General features: G+C 44.0%; 2 protein-coding genes across 6 annotated transcripts in view; one reads left to right on the top strand and one right to left on the bottom strand.

Moving 5' to 3' along the window:
• Positions 1-851: 851 nt before the first annotated feature.
• On the bottom strand, positions 852-12,910 carry Trmt6 (tRNA methyltransferase 6 non-catalytic subunit). Of its 3 annotated transcripts, XM_003476595.5 has the most exons (11): positions 12,598-12,910; positions 9,184-9,311; positions 7,481-7,590; positions 6,881-6,972; positions 6,679-6,762; positions 6,297-6,421; positions 5,211-5,569; positions 4,715-4,800; positions 3,684-3,786; positions 3,498-3,584; positions 852-2,365 (listed from the first exon to the last, which is right to left on the bottom strand). In XM_003476595.5, exons 1-11 carry the CDS (start codon positions 12,723-12,725, stop codon positions 2,174-2,176), a joined length of 1,494 nt encoding a protein of 497 aa, XP_003476643.2. In that variant the 5' UTR covers positions 12,726-12,910; the 3' UTR covers positions 852-2,173. The 3 variants fall into 3 exon arrangements, with proteins under 3 accessions (XP_003476643.2, XP_063104794.1, XP_023415909.1); XM_063248724.1 differs by lacking the exon at positions 12,598-12,910 and having other exon boundaries at positions 9,059-9,190; XM_023560141.2 differs by lacking the exons at positions 6,881-6,972; positions 7,481-7,590; positions 9,184-9,311; positions 12,598-12,910 and having other exon boundaries at positions 6,559-6,727.
• A 111-nt stretch (positions 12,911-13,021) lies between these two features.
• The window catches only part of Mcm8 (minichromosome maintenance 8 homologous recombination repair factor), a 34,635-nt gene continuing 31,994 nt past the window's right edge, over positions 13,022-15,662 (top strand). For all 3 annotated transcript variants that reach the window (XR_010047508.1, XM_063248721.1, XM_013160010.3), the window contains exons 1-3: positions 13,022-13,344; positions 14,287-14,439; positions 14,709-14,792. Coding sequence is in view for 2 of the 3 variants with exons in the window: in XM_063248721.1 (XP_063104791.1) it covers positions 14,292-14,439; positions 14,709-14,792 (232 nt within the window). In the remaining variant the exon portion in view is untranslated. The remainder of the gene's footprint in view (positions 13,345-14,286; positions 14,440-14,708; positions 14,793-15,662) is intronic.

The raw sequence follows: 15,662 nt of genomic DNA, 5'->3' as shown, positions 1-15,662 counted from the left end.
ATTCTCCTCGTAGCCATTACCCAAAGTGAATGTGCATTTTATACAAGACAAAGACATTCTACCTGGAGCTGGGTGTGTTGGGGTACTCCTGTTGTCCCAGCACTCTGGGAGGCCGAGTCAATGATTGCCAAGTTTGAGCACAGCCCCACTGACTTGGTGAGTCCCTGAGAGTAAAAAAATACAAACAGGGTCGGGGGTGCAAGGCAGCGTGAAGGCCATCGGCCCAATCTCCAGCACTGGTGTGTGGGGGTCCTGTATTTAGCTATACACCCACTTGGGAAACAGCAGTGGCTTTCAAGGGGTAGCTCCCAGGCCACTATCACTGAGAAACTTTAAAAATGGATTCTCTGTCCCACCCCACACCCATTAAATATGAAAAACTAGGTAAAAGCTTGGCAACTAGTTTAACAATCCATGGGGGATTCTAAATTTTCAAATGATAAATTTGCAACTCTTTTCGAGCTGCCCAATTAAGTCATCCTTGTGAGAAAAAGATGCTACTTTTTGCCACAGGCGCTGGTGAAGAGAGCCGTAAGCCACTGGGGGCAGCATTGCGGCTGTGCGGGGCCTCTGGCCTGGACCTCAGTCCCTCCTGTGGGAACTCATGCAAAGGACTTCCGGGACATGGAAACTGGCTGAGTCAAAGGTAGGATTTGACAGAACCAGTGGAGATCAGGCAAGGCTGTGTGTCACCTGAGCGTGGAGTTTTGCGCCTGACATGCTGGACTGCCTGGGTGTGGGTGCTGGCGGTGCCATGTCAGAGGCTGCAGTCCCCATGACAGAGATCGTGCCAGGCGGCAGAAGGGCATCCCTATACCGCCACCGCATCATTAACAGCGAGTGAGATGGACCAAGGTAGGAAACACTTTTATTCTTTAAGAACAGGAGAACACAATTGTACTTATTGGTAATCACACCAGTATTAGATAGCACATGTTATTGGGAACAAGAAACCTCATCTTTCAGAGCTGCTCTGGGCTGGATGATCTCCATCTCCTGACGTGAACAGCACACAAGTGTGATTACAGAGTCACACACGTGTGCAAACAGACGAGCGCTATGGCTACTCTGAGCCTTTATCTGCCACCATAGACAGTCAAATTTTGAGGCTACCTATCCAATGGCCGCACAGTACTGCAGACCTGTATTAATGGTCAATAGAAAAAGGCACTTTAAATATATTTGACAAGGAGCAACATCAATACAGTGAGAACTGTCCAAGTCCTGCACGAAACGCCTTTTGTAATTCAAATAAATATTATATTCTCTCCATGTCTGTATATATCCATGTAGGTAGCACACTCTGTGTGTATATATAAATGTGTAAGTGTACATATCAACATCTATACACCAATATGAATGTATGTGTCTTTTAAGTCTCTACAGTGGAAAAATGTTTCCTTTAATTAAATATTACACAAATATTCTACTTTATTTGGAACAAAGAGTAAGGGAATTGCTAGACATGGTGATGCACCCCGGTAATCTCAGCACTTGGGAGGCTGAGGCAGGAAGATCACTGTGCATTTAAGGCCAGCCTCAACTACATAGGAGAACCCTGTCTCTACAAAACTGGAAGAAAAAAAAAGAAAAAGAAAAAAGAATTGGCAAATAACTGCAAAGAAAGTACCCACGAACACTAAACCTTCTATATACTCCCCAAAAGCAGTAAGTACTTGGAACCTTCCAGGCTGTCAACTATAAAATAGTAAATCTTAGCGTATTTCCTTATAAGGAAAGCCTATTCCCCACAGGGAATGAGCACTGCCACTCACATACAGCTGAACATCCATATTGCTTTGGGTGAAGAGACTGGAATGAACAGAGGAAATTTCTTCCACAAATTCTTTCAGCGCTCACCAAGTTTTAGTTATATTGTTAATCCACTTAGTTCATATATAAATAATCTTACATAAATACACATTCAGTGTGTTAAAGATCTCAAAATATTTAGGCGCACTCAGGATCTTGTTAGGAATTCTGCACCACAGAGCTGGGGTCTGGCCCCTGACCCCACGCAGAGGAGCACAGAGGCTGACTCTGCTGCCCCAGCCAGGGGAGCGCAGACATGCTGTTACTCTCAAGATATTGAAAAACCGCTAGCAATGCGTTTACGGTTTCATTATCAACTGCAGAATGCCTGAGAACACAAATCAAGGCATTCCCTAACTGGTTAAGAATCAGACTCGGTGCATTTCTGTTTTTTGGCCACCGGCTCCTCTGTTTTGAGTGACTCTAAAGTGCTTGTACTGCATCTGAGGCCGGTGTCTGCTCTAAGGGTGTCCAGGACCACGGTGAATCCTGACAGGAGGTAGCCCCCGCCTCCACTCATCAGCAGTTTGGGGTGACTTCGATCTGGCAACACCTAATTGAGACAGAAAAAGACACTTGTGTTTATCCAGGATGATAAAGCATGTGTTAATGGTCAATCTGGTCTGGACAAGGTTCTCCAAAAGATCTACATGGACACATTTTGAAGCACTCATTCCTTCACCTGACAGTGCAGAGAAAAGCACAGAAATTGGTTTTGTTTTTTCTTCTTAAATAAATTGATGTCCTGTTTCTCTCAAAACGAAAGCAAGTTCCTGTGGCAGTGGATGATTTCCATGGAATGGCCTGCGCCGCACTCTGGGTCTGCACTCTGCTCTTTCTCCCGTTGGCCTGGGAAGCTTCACGGTCAGTGATGGAGCCTGGGTCTCTGAGGAAGTGGCCACACTCCGGACCTCCTTCCCCGATACCCATTAACCCAGGCAGGAATCCTTTCCCATTATTTAAACTGAGTAAAAGCAGTGTCACATAGGACAGGGTCACTCAGGGCTCAACAGCAGCCCTGGCATGGTGTGAAAGATGCCAAGCAATGGGCCCCGCCTGTGGCAGCCTGAAGTGCCCTTCTCATTCTGCTTTCTGAGGGAACTGGCTTCGAGGCACTCTGGCAGCGGGGTTTCTGGCTGTGGCATTCTTACTAAAGGGACACGGCTGCTCCACATCATGACTGAGCACAGGAACCAAGAGCAGCCCATTTCTGCCCAATATGGGGATTTGCTCCTGGCAAATCACTGCTCCTGGGCCCCTCTAAGACTTTCTCAAGAGTGCTGCAGGCTCTTCCTCCATGTCCTCTGCCCTAGGCACAGGCCACTCCACCTGACCCTGCTGCCTCCCCCCTCCTCTTTCAGAGCCACTGCCCTATCACCTCTCACAGGTCTTCCAGACTAGCCAACCCCGCCCGACTGCGTGCTGTGAAAATGGCCCAGCAGAGAGAGTATTTCTTGCCATAGCTACTGCTGGTTACTACTCCGAGATGCCACTTAGGCTTTGGGGAAATATGACTTATAACTGTTCGCATTTTAAACAGTGACCTCGAGTTACTTTCTTGGACAAGGTAAGAGCACAGAGGCTCAGGAAAAGTCAAAGGTACTCTAAATCACGGGAGGAGGTTTTGCTATTGATGTGGCCAGGAACAGGGATGCGAGTCCAGAGAGCAGCTCCGGGACTTGTACCTGGTAATTCCGGAGCCAGGTTTCAGACAGCCTGAGGTTGATGACTCCTCCCCTCTCCCGCAGCTTTGTGTAGCATTCCAACAAAGGCTGCAGGCAAAACAGAGTTTAATTAAGATAAACTTCCTGGGCTGTAGTTTGAGGACCCCAATTCAGATGCCAGGATTCCTGTCCCCATTCCAGTCTTACCTCTTTATACTGGCAGTAAACCACAAATGGCCGGGACGGGGCCACGAACTCCAATAAAGCCAGCAGCAGCGGAGTGGGATGAAAACGACTGGCCACAATTAAACTGCAAAGAAAGGGTCAGGTAGATTATTTCTCCACTCCCCCGACACGGAGCATGTATTTAAAAATACCATGTAAAAATGATTGTGTACTTATTTATACGATTCATGCAAAAAAGAGTTGAATGTAACATTCTAGAAATTCAAAATGGAATAGGAAATGTACACTCAGTTACAAGGTCTCATGGCACTTGGTAATCCCTGGGTAGCACTTCTTAATTTTCTATATCATCTGTAAGCAAATCTAACACTGTAAATGCTGGCTCTGCACACATCTCAATCTGCCTCTTTTATTTGTTTTTATGTTTTTTGAGGCAGGATTTCACTATACAGTTGGCCTGCCCTGAACTCACTTTATAGCCTAGGCTGGCTTCGAGCTCCTAGGGATCTCCTGCTTCAGCCTCTTGAATGCTGGGATTAGAGACGTGTGCCATCACATCAGGCTTCGAATCTACCTCTCCTTGTCAGGTGTCAGTAGCTGCTGCCATCAGCTGTACAACAGCTGTTTGGAGGCTGCCTCGGCCAACCCTGAGCATCTGCAGGGACCACACAGCCTCACCGGATGTACTGGTGCTGCAAGTGTTCTGATTTCCTGTGAAACTCTCAGTACTATCAACTTCCTACCTCCGCCGGATCCAGTCTTTTTTGTTTTGTTGTTTTTATCACTTCTCTTTTTGAGACGGCGTCCTGCTGTCATCCAGGATGCCTTCATCTGTGTAGCCCTACTGGCCTCAAACCTGTGGCGCCTGCCTCAGCCATTGCAGGTGTGGGCCACCATGCCTGGCTCAGCTTCCTTTCTCTAAAAACCCAAGACAGAATCCTCGTCTCCACTCCCACTGGAATCAGAGCTGGCAAGTAGCAAGAGAACGTGAACCCATTTCAAGTGAACCCCATTAGCACCAAGAAGTACCCTGTATTCTTGCAGCAACGCACCCATCTGCATTTCTTTCACTCAGGAGAGCAGCAGCCTCTAATTGTCTTTTCCTCTGCTCTTCTTGTCTCCTCTGCTTTTCCTGAATCTTCAAAAAGAAAAACAAGAAACCAGGGCACTGAAGTCATTCAGTCTGGTTTATGTAAACTGGTCTAGTAAAACATTTCAACAAGATCAACTCAGAGGAAAGCAACAAGAGAATGAAAGGAGGAGAAAGATGAAAACACAAGAAAACCTTCATAGTATACACCTGGGTAAGGGGCCCAAGCGATGTGTGTGCGCCTAGAGCTCCCTCCTAGAATGCAGCCATGCTGTGTGACCCCGGATCCCGCCCTCCTCCACTGTTCCGCTGAGTGACCCCAGATCCCGCCCTCCTCCACTGTTCCGCTGTGCTCGGTCTGTGCTTGGGAGCTGATGCTCCACAGCCTCTTCACCTCAGTGAGCTCAACTGAGGCCCCAAGAAGGGCAAGGAGAGAGAGCGGCCACTGACATCCTTACATGATCTTTTCTGCTTCCTCTCTCTTTAGGCTCCTTATACTCTGGATCTTGGGCAACAACTTCCACAGTTTCGTGTTCTCCTGAAGAACTGCTCTCTGGTGCCTCCGCCATGGGGTCCTCAGCGTCTTGCTCAGGAGCCTGCTTGTCCTCGACTACGCCATTACTTCCACTGACACAAGCACTGTCTTTTGCCTCTGAAGATAGTATCTCAGCAGAAAATGTGCCGTTCAGGAGGCTGTCGACTTTGCTAAGGGGGAATTCATATAGACCACTGAGGAAAGATTTGGGAAACCCAAAACATGCTGTCGCTGCCCGAACAGGTCCATCTCCCGGGTATAGCTGAATGATGGAGCCAAAACCTGCAGACAAAAGAAAACCATTAACAGAGCGGCGGCATGCAACCCTCAGAGTCCTCTACATAACGAAACAGGTTTTTCTACTGTGTAGAGGCTCAAAAACAGTGCAGCTCTTCTGGGATCTACCAGGAATCTTTTTTTTTCCTTGAACCAGGAACTGAACTCAGGACCTCATGCTTGCAAGGCAGGTGCTGTGCCACTGAGCTAAATCCCCAGTCCCTCCAGAAATCTTAAAGCAACTCATCGCCACTTGACACTACTGTAAAACACAGACTACGCAAATTTGGATGTCACATTGATGCCCCTCTTCCTTCTCCCATCACAATCCTCAGATGGGGTCAGTATCAGTGCTTACCTTCCACAGATTCTAAGAAAGGACAGGCCAATCAGCGTGAGCTGCTTTTCTTGGAAAGAAGACATTCCCCACTGTCCAACCACTCAGCTGCCTCAATTCAGGCCAATTAAATAAGCACCAGCTATTTTAACTGAAAGAAGTTTTTCTATAATTCTTGTGCTGAAGGTCTCCACCAGCCATCCCATGATGGGCCCCATGCAGCCGAGGCTGGGACATGTAGCCCCCAGGGGGCCTGGGCACCGGAGCCATAGGGGTCAGCCCAAGTCACTTCATTAACCTGAGTCACCGAGTGCGGTTTTCTATCAGCTTAGAGTTTTGGACCCCTCTCCTCACATTAGGGTAGGGTTTACCAAACTTGAAAACGTTCAGGCTCACCTCCCATTCGTTCCATCACTGCACCCAGCACCAAGCCTGAACATGTTTCCATGACGATCATTTTATTGCCAGCACGGATATTTCCCAAGGTCAGCATCTGGGCAAGTGTATCGTATCTCATGTGGCTGAGAAAAAAGCACCATTCAGTCACTTTTAGCAGGGAAAGGCCTGCAACTTCAATCATTATTTTTCAAGTTCTGTTTGTTTTATAAAAATTACGTTGATAATTGATTGCTTTGAAGGCGACAATAAAAGGACTTACAATTTATGAGGTAGGAGGACACTTTATGCAGGTGAGCAAGTTTTTCATTTTACTTAATATCATGACTTTCTTAAAGACATATTTCCCCCAATTATACTTTTGAAAGGAAACAAAGCGTACTTAATTTTTCCAGGTTCTCTTGCATAATACATAATTGAAAGAATACGAGTGGACGGCTTCAAAATAGAAACAATGGCTTCATATCTAGGGGAATGAAAAACAGAATACGAATTTGGAAAGTTTAAAACATTTTATCTTTAGTGATACACAGTTCATAAATAAAGAAAAAGAATTATTTTCAACTGTTTAAAAAACTACTTACTTCTTTTTCTTCTTTTTTATATATTTGTCTTGAGCAAATTCTGTCTTGTCTCGGAATGTTGTACTGTTTTCAATTAACTGCTGAACTATTTCCTATAAGAAAAGGACAGATTTTTTTAAACTTCTCTGCCACAGAACTGTGAACTTCAAAGGGTTTTTACCTTAGAATATGTACAAAGGTCTGATTTCCCAGTCCCTCTTTCACAGAAGTCCGAACAGATTAACTCTGTATTCTAAACTATTCAGAAATCTGTAACAAAGTACAAGGTGTATACAATGCCTTTTACACCATGATTAAAGGACAAACAACAGGAAAAGATAGAAGAAACTCATTCCTGATGATGCTGGCTGAATACACTGCTGGAAGTAAATAACGTTAGCAACTGATTCATACTGTTATTAAATTTTCTACCACTAATAATGTTAGTGAGGCCATTCGCTTACTTGCCTGCATATAAGAAACAAAACCTTGACATTCTGAATGGAATAAATATTTCTAATGATAATTATTTTCCCCTGTTGTCTTGGGTAAAGTCAGCTTTAAAAACCAATTTCCTGTACACCAAACAAAAACAAAATTAAAAAGTCCTTTGAGTATTACCTCTCCTTTAATGCCCTTGTCTTTCAAAGCTTTTATGTCATCCTGAGTGAGTTTCTGAGATTTCCCATCATCAATTATATTTCGATTGTCAGTGCCAGCCTCTTTAGTCTCTGAGGAAAGAAAATGCTCTATGTCATTAGGATCTGCAATTACTTTATAGCCTCTCTTCCAAAGCTCACATCCCCATCCACCCATCAGTCACTTGGGCTTGGTCTTCCTGTTGCACTGCCCCAATGCCGTCCACCAGCTTCTCTCACCGCCACTGCCACGCAGTCCTTGCTCATCTTCCCGCTCACTCTCACCCCCTAGGAAGGACCCCCCTAGCCACATGGATGCCAGAAAGCTTTCTCAAGAACACAAATTGGCTCATCTGCTTCCCACAGCACAGGGGCTCTCCACAGCAACAGGTGACCCTCCAGATCACCAAAAACTGACCCTGCCTACCTCTGCTTGGCCTCGCCTTAACCCCTAGGCTTCAGCTATGCTGCCCTTCTTCGCCAATCAGGCAGGACTCAGGGACTTGCTGCTCCCCTCCTGGAAGGCCCTCAGGATAAACTTCCAGTGAGTGGCTGGTTCCTTCCTGTCATGCCTCAGCCAAGGCTTAAGGTTCCCTCTCAGGCTCCAGTGTGTACTCTATTTCATATCCGCACAAATGACACAGCTGATTGTGGGCTGGTGGACTTTGACTGTTCTCTGCCGTAGATACCTTTCACAAGACTACCACGTGAACTGCTATACTCATAGCACCTAATTGTGCCTGGTACCTAACTGGTACTTAATAAAATGTGAACATGCTCACTTTGTAGCCCAGGCTGGTCTTGACCTTGTAATGATCCTCCTGCCTCAGCTTTCTGCATACTGTGATGGCAGGCATGTGCCACCATGACTGACTTAGAACTTTTAACACTTAATTATTTGTTTTACTTTTAAATATTTTATCAATAAGACATTTTATTAAGAATATTTTACTAAATAGCGTAAGCATTTACTTTTAGTGAATAACACTGGCTAACATGATGAAATCCTTTGTAAGGCAGGGCACCGTTTTGAGTACCTAGGAGTCACGTTAGAACCTGGGTATTAAATGCGTTTAGACCCCATCATGGAGGAGTATGTAAGAATTACGGAGTTCAATCATCTGCCCGGTTTCAGGGAAGGTTACAGAGCAGCCATGCAAACCTAGCCAGTCGGATTCAGAGCCAGAACTCTTAACCTCTTAACAGCCCCAACCCTGTAGCTGTTTCACTTCAGGGCACTGCAGGGTCTACAGAAGGAACTTGTGAGATTACAGATCCACCTCAAGGTCACGGAACCATCAGTCACAAGCAGCAGCCAGAACGCAACTGGTTTCATCACCAAGGTAGGACTTGCTCTATTCCATCAAACTACAGTTTTTAGACGATTACTTTAGACTTATTTGGCATAACTTGGGCTGGCACTCTGGAAATAACTGCAAGTTGATGCACTTCTACCCATGTAATGGACAATATCTCTTTCTTTATGGGGAATAGACCCAAGGGTTCATGCATGCTAGGCAAGTATTCCACCAGTGAGCTGTATTCTGAGGTCCCTCCCTACCATTCTGAGATTGTTCTCATTAAGCTGCCCAGCCTGGCCTGGAACATGGGATCTTCCTGCCTCAGCTTTCTGGGTAGAAGCTGGTATTGCAGGTGCATCCATTTCACACATCCAAAGTGGTGCACCTGAGGTAGGCTCTTCCTTTTTCTTCTTGGGCTGAAGACATCCTCCACCGGTCACTTCAAATGTGGTTCCATAACTATGGCCAATAGCATTGTCCAGGTAGAACCATTGTTTTTCAAAAGTTACTTTTCTGGGAAGAAAAAGCAAGGAATTAAGTGATTTGTTTTGCATTCAGTATACAAAAGCCACGCTCAGTCCAATTTATTTCAAAAGTGGTCTCTGCAATGGATCAACAGCATTGCTTCTAAATTCATTCAAGATGACAGATGAACTAGAAAGAATCAGGTTTGGATGGTGACATAAAATTAATAAGCCAAGAAAACATAGAATTTGGAAAGAGAAAGCAAAAACAGATGACATTCCTCTTCCATGGTAAAAAACTCACAGGCTCTGCAGTTTTCCTGAACAGTGGGCAGACAGGCCAAGACAGGTCAGTTACTGTACATGCATTGTGACACCCTCTGCAGCTCACACTGGCCTGCTCAGAGCAGAGCCATCATGGAGATGAAAACAATCTGCGAAACTCCTTGGCCTTGGTCTAATGGGCTATTTTACTAAAAAATGATAGAATACAAGCAGATTATATTATAAACACTACTGTTAAATCTAAACATTTAGAAATGGAACCTAGCACTGACAATGCTCTATTAGCTCTTTCCTTGTATCCAGCTGTGTATCCTACTGCAGTGCGAAAGAGAAATCCTACAAAAACCTTGCCTTTTATTGAGCACCAGCTATAGGTTAGCCAGTGTTTGCCAGGTGTATTTTATACTTTTGAAATTCTCATGGTAATCCTGCAACATAGCTCTTTACACAGGTTAAAATCCAAAGTCTAGAAAAAAGCACTTAGTTTTAAAATTCACCCTTATCAGATGCTGGGAGCTGGAATTCAAATTCAGGCCTGTCTGATCCCCGGGTCTGGTCCTTTCCACTGTATCACACACACTACCCCAGCAAAGCCCATGGGACTTTAGGAAGCACCAGCCAGCTTCTAGACCTAGCCCTTACCCACAGAATTCTTACCCTAGAAGCCACATCGATGAGCTCTATTTGTGCCCTATCTCCTCCCTTTTCCTTTCTGTTTGCTCCTGGAGGCTCACAGAGTGTGATGTTGTCATACTCAGGATCCCCTGTCAAGTATTTTCCATGCCTGCTAGGTCCTGAGCATGTCACCTTTCTTGTTTAATTTCTATATCCTGCTACACCTTTGCAATGTGTGTAACATCTTTATTAAATGTCATCTGAAGCCCTGTGAATGAGATGTGTTGTGACCCTAATGGATCAAGATAGGATCAATTCTTACTCTTTGCTGGGTTTCCACTAATCACTACTGACATTCAAAATATTTGGTGACACAACTATCAGAGTGCCCTGGAAGCTTATGCTCAGCTCTCAACCCAGATGATGTACACCCCACCCTCATCCTTCGAGCTAAAGGAACACTGATCTACCTGATGTGAAAAGGCAGCAAAAGATGTCAATCAGAGAGATGGAAGTCACCTTTTCACTGGAAAGGAGCAGGAGGTGCAGCACTCTCAGTGCTTCTACCCAGCTAGATGAGTGTGGCCCAGAGGGAAGGTTATGAGCAAGTCTGGCCTGAGCACATCAGAGTTCTGTGGGCCATTTTTTAAGTAAGACAGAAATCACCAATATGGCTCTGCCAAAAATAGGGGTGGGTGAGAAGTATTTTCAAATGATGTATAAAAGACACTAGATTTTACTGTATCTTTGGAAGTAATGTATCTCTCATCTAAAAAAGCACATTCTTTAGCACATTCAAACAATCATACTTGAAAATTAAACAACTTACAAGAATAGTATGAAAAAGAATTCACTTGGATGGTCATCACACAGATATGTAATGCTAAACCGTGTACTTACAATCCAAGAACTTTGCAGAACTCTGTTATGCTTCAACTAAAATGCCTAAATAATTAGTACTGGACATCTTCAAAAGTTATGTTCTTAGAAACAAGTATAATTTCTAGTTAATTCTAAGAGAAAACCATACTAGTTTCAAGAGCACAAAAATAAAGTACTGATGAGGGACAGTTATAAAATTTAACTACCAAAATTCAATTTCATGAATGGATATTTTAAAATGCTTAAAAGCTGCTGCAGATATTGTTTCTGTACTTGAAGAAGCACCCTTTCTCCATAATTTTTCTTTACCCCATTGATGCCTGTGCAAAAAAGCTTGGTTATCACCAGGTTGATGCTTTGTGCCTTTTGGCCTACTAATATTTAAAGATACCTGCTTCACTTTAAATACTACCCACCAGTTGACGCAAACAATAGTAAAATAATTCAACTGACATGAGCATTTATCATAAATTCCAAATCTCATGATGCCTACTTTTTTGGTTGACAGAAAGCTGTGCTGATACTGCATTCAACTGACTTCTTTGTTAACAGTAACACTGAGAAGGTACCTCAGGGGCAGAGCATATATGAGGCCCTGGGTTAGGCCCACAGTACCACAACAAAACTAAAAAGAATCATAATGCAGATCAAAAGGAAACTGAGCTATCCTCAGATAAGTTAACTTGAATATCCCAATGTATTATTACCATTAATAAGCTACTAGGATTTAACAACCTCACCATTCTTGCCACTAAGTTATCAAAAATCCTCCTCCTCTAGTTAGTACTAAAACACTGTGATATCAGTTGGCAGTGTACAAACCAAACCTAAGAGTTCTGAGACCTGCCTGGAGCACACTGCTCTTGAGCAGTTCAATTTTCTCAGCTCTTGAATATCCTGATGTGAAGCAAAGGAACCTCAAGGTGATTCCACACTCTATAAGGAGTTGTTTTATGTTTTGTGTAGATAGGCAATCCAATTTGGGTAGAGAGAAGAGGCCAGCCCCAAAGCCAGAATAGATGAAAAGTGATTTTTTTTGTAGGACTGATCGTAGCTGGGGAATTAGGGAGGCAGGAGGATCTTTGGGAAAAGGAAGAAGCTAGGAAGAAGCTCCCAGGGGTAAGCAGATGCCAGACTGAGGGAGTCGATCTACAAGAACAGAGAAAATCCTAAGAACCCAAGGAAAGAACTCACGCAGGGAATAGGGAGAGGCAGAAAACGGTGCATCCGGGCACTAGAGGACCAAGAACGGAATGCTGCAGAGGGGACGCTGTGGCAAGACTGGAAGGGGTTCCAAAAGGAGAGATCCCAGTATGAAATCACGGAGGGGAACTCTATGGGAAGACAGCAGGGGCAGGAAAGGTCGCGTGGGTCCAGGTGAAAAAGGCCAGCGGGAAAGGCCTCGGTGTTAGTAAGATTCAGGAGGAGGCAACTAGGGCGAGAGATGGGGATCCAGAGTCAAAAAGGTTGCTGGAGGGAGGAGGGGCCTACAGAAAGACTTGGAGAGCGTTATCCAGAAGCCGGAGACCCCCAGGGTTAGCAACCTGACTTACTTTCTCCGCTGGACCTGCACTGCTTTGAACACATCTTCCCGTTTCAGCACCACGAAGTCGCCGTCGCGAATGCGGTGGTCCGCAGGATGCGGGGGCTGTGCGCTCGGCTGCTCTCCTGAACCATCCATGGCACTCGGTCGGTTTCCGGGTTCCTTGGGGTCTCTCTGGTCTCCCGCGCCTTGCTCCTCCTTCCTAGAGGACTACAGTCGCGGCAGCCAGCTCCACCGCCGAACCGGGTGAGGGTACCTGTGAGTCTCCTACCGGCGCCTCCCCCACGTGCTGCGCGGGGCTTCCGCTTTCCGGCTCGGCCCTCAGGACCATTTCCGGTAGTCTTTTGGCGTCTATCCGTATGAACTCACTGATTGGCTACACTTCTCCCCGCCCCTCCTACCGTCACTTTCTTAAACGGAAGTTGCGTCATAGGCGCGCCAAAAGAAAAATTTATAGAGAGGCTGAACCGTATTTCGCGGTGCTGTTGTGGCGCTCTACGCTTCTCTCACTATCCTTAGGCGGTGGCGGGAAAACTGAAGTTCCTCTGCTGCTGTTGCAGCGGGAGGGACCGGTTCTGCGCTGGGCCGTCAGGAGAGCTGCGGCTGAAGAAAACCAGACCTGGCAGGGTTCGCCTGAGGAGCTGAGGACTTCGTAGTCCCCTTGCGTTTCCCACATAAGAGGGAGGGAGGATCAGGCCCGATGGATTAGCGCGTGGCTTTCTCTGCAGCCTTACAGCTTGCATTTGTGTTGGAATAGGTACTTTTCCAGCAAATTAACCATCTTTGAGAAGGGTGCGGTAGGTAGTGCTGTCGGAGGAGCGCTGCAGTTTGCGAGTCCGAAGACAGTTTTTTGCTGTCATCAGCCAACCCTGATCTTCGCTATGCTTAATTTCTTTGAGCTTTAGTTTCTCAATGTATAATGTCTGGTTGGTGATAAAAGTCCTGTCGTTCCTTAAAACTGCGTTAGTTACTAACGAAATCCTTTGGACTCTCTTGAATTAATTGCACCACATTGCACGGGTATATTTATTTGTATTCGTAAAATATGAATTTTTCTAAGTGGAATTTTTTTTTTTTTTTTGGTCTTTTTGAGACAAAGTCTCGCTATGCAGTTCAGGCTGGCCTGGAGCTCACTTTGTAGCCCAGGCTGGTCTCCAACTCGCAATGATCCTCCTATCTCAGTCTCCCGAGTGCTGGGATTACAGGCGTGAGCCACCACGCCTGGCTCTAAGTGGACTTTTTAAAGAACAGTTTTAGGTTCATAGATTACACAGACAATAGATAAAATACTGTAAGAATGATATATAGGGAACTGTGTTGAAGTATCCTTAGTATCTTACAGGTCAAGATTATATGCAGCCAGTACTTTCCTTTAATAAGTATTAAATGGTGCGAGCAAGTTAACCTTGTTAACTCGTTTTATTTCTATTTCTATCATGGAGTCTCCATGTAACTGGTACAATATAGTACCTGTTTTTATTCCATGATCATTTAGTGTACATACTTAAATATCTGTACCTTAAAAAGTGATGGGGATTAGAAGAGTGATTGCAGAATATTTTCCTCCGTCATATGCAAGTTTTCAAGACTATTCTTTTCAAACATGAAATACATAAATTTTAATTTTTTACTATATAAATATACCTTTAAGAACACTATATCCCATCTAGTTTTTGTGAACCCTTTTCTGATCTCTTAGACGACATGAGTGGAATGTACAGAGGCAGAGGATTTGGACGAGGAAGATTTCAAAGCTGGAAAAGAGGAAGAGGTGGTGGGAACTTCTCAGGAAAATGGAGAGAAAGGGAACATAGATCTGATCTGAGTAAAACCACTGGAAAACAAAGCTCGGGTAGGTGAGGTCACTGATTAATTTTTTCTGTGGTGGAGGAAATAATTCATGCCTGTGAGACAAGAGTTTAACTCAGATGAGAGTCTTTCATTTAATGCTATTCCTTATCAAGCATTTGAATATTAACATCCAGAATTTTTACTGAAGACTGATTTAGACACTGTTTATGTCATGTAAAGTTCTCATTTTTGAAAGGAGAAACATACTTCTCCAGAGTTTACTTTGTTTTCATTTACCTAGCGAAATTTTTTTTTTTTTTTTTTTTTCAGAACAAACCCCACAGCCTTCGCTTCTGCAGTCAACATTGGATCAATTCATACCATATAGAGGTTGGAAACTCTATTTTTCTGAAGGTAAAATTTAAAGTGCAAAAAGTACCATAAATTACATTTCCTTAAATTGTCTTTGGATACCACAGCTTGTATTACTATAATTTAGTTGAGTTACTGAAATATACCCATTATTTTTCATTTTTCTAAACAATTAAATCATGCTTATGTTCTCTCCATTTTCCTGATCTTGTGCCTGTCACGTAGGCACTTGTGCCACTGAGCTTGATTTCTGGCTCCTAATCATGCTTATGTTCAAAAGCATTTTTTTTCGTTTTTTGAGATATGGTCTTGTTATGTAGTTCAGGCTGGTCTGGAGCTCACTTTGTAGCCCTGGTTGGTCTCAAACTTGCAGGGATCCTCCTGCCTTAGTCTCTTGTGTGCTGGGATAACAGGCATGCATCACCACACCCAGCTATAAATAAAAAAGCATTATTTTTAGATTTTGTATCAGTCTGGGAAACAGGCCACTCCAGATGTTTCAAAAAAACAATACAATACAAGGAGTTAGAACTGTAGGTAGAAGAACAAAAGAGTAGAAAGGGAACATTGAGGTAATCTCTCTGGGGGTAGCATGATATATACATAGCTCTGTGTGTGTATGTGTGTGTGTGTGTGTGTTTGTATACATGTATATATTTTGTATATATATTTTATATATATATATTGTGTATGTATGTAACTATAGATATATAGAACTATATTTAAGAAACTATATATATAAGAACTTACATATATATGAACTATTTTCCACAAAACTATACATATGTGTGTCTTTTCCCCAGTAGGCTATAGTGCTTGCCTTGTACCAGCCACTCAGTTTTTTTTTTTTTTTTTTTTTTTTGGTAAATGAATAAAGTACTATACAAAAATGTTCAGTGCAGTCTGTAAAGT

This window comes from Cavia porcellus, unplaced genomic scaffold, assembly GCF_034190915.1.
Source record: "Cavia porcellus strain 051 isolate PalLab524CR breed Dunkin Hartley unplaced genomic scaffold, mCavPor4.1 scaffold_5, whole genome shotgun sequence".
NCBI lineage: Eukaryota > Metazoa > Chordata > Mammalia > Rodentia > Caviidae > Cavia > Cavia porcellus.
Note: the sequence above shows the minus strand (reverse complement) of the source record. Positions and strands in the feature narration are given on the sequence as shown.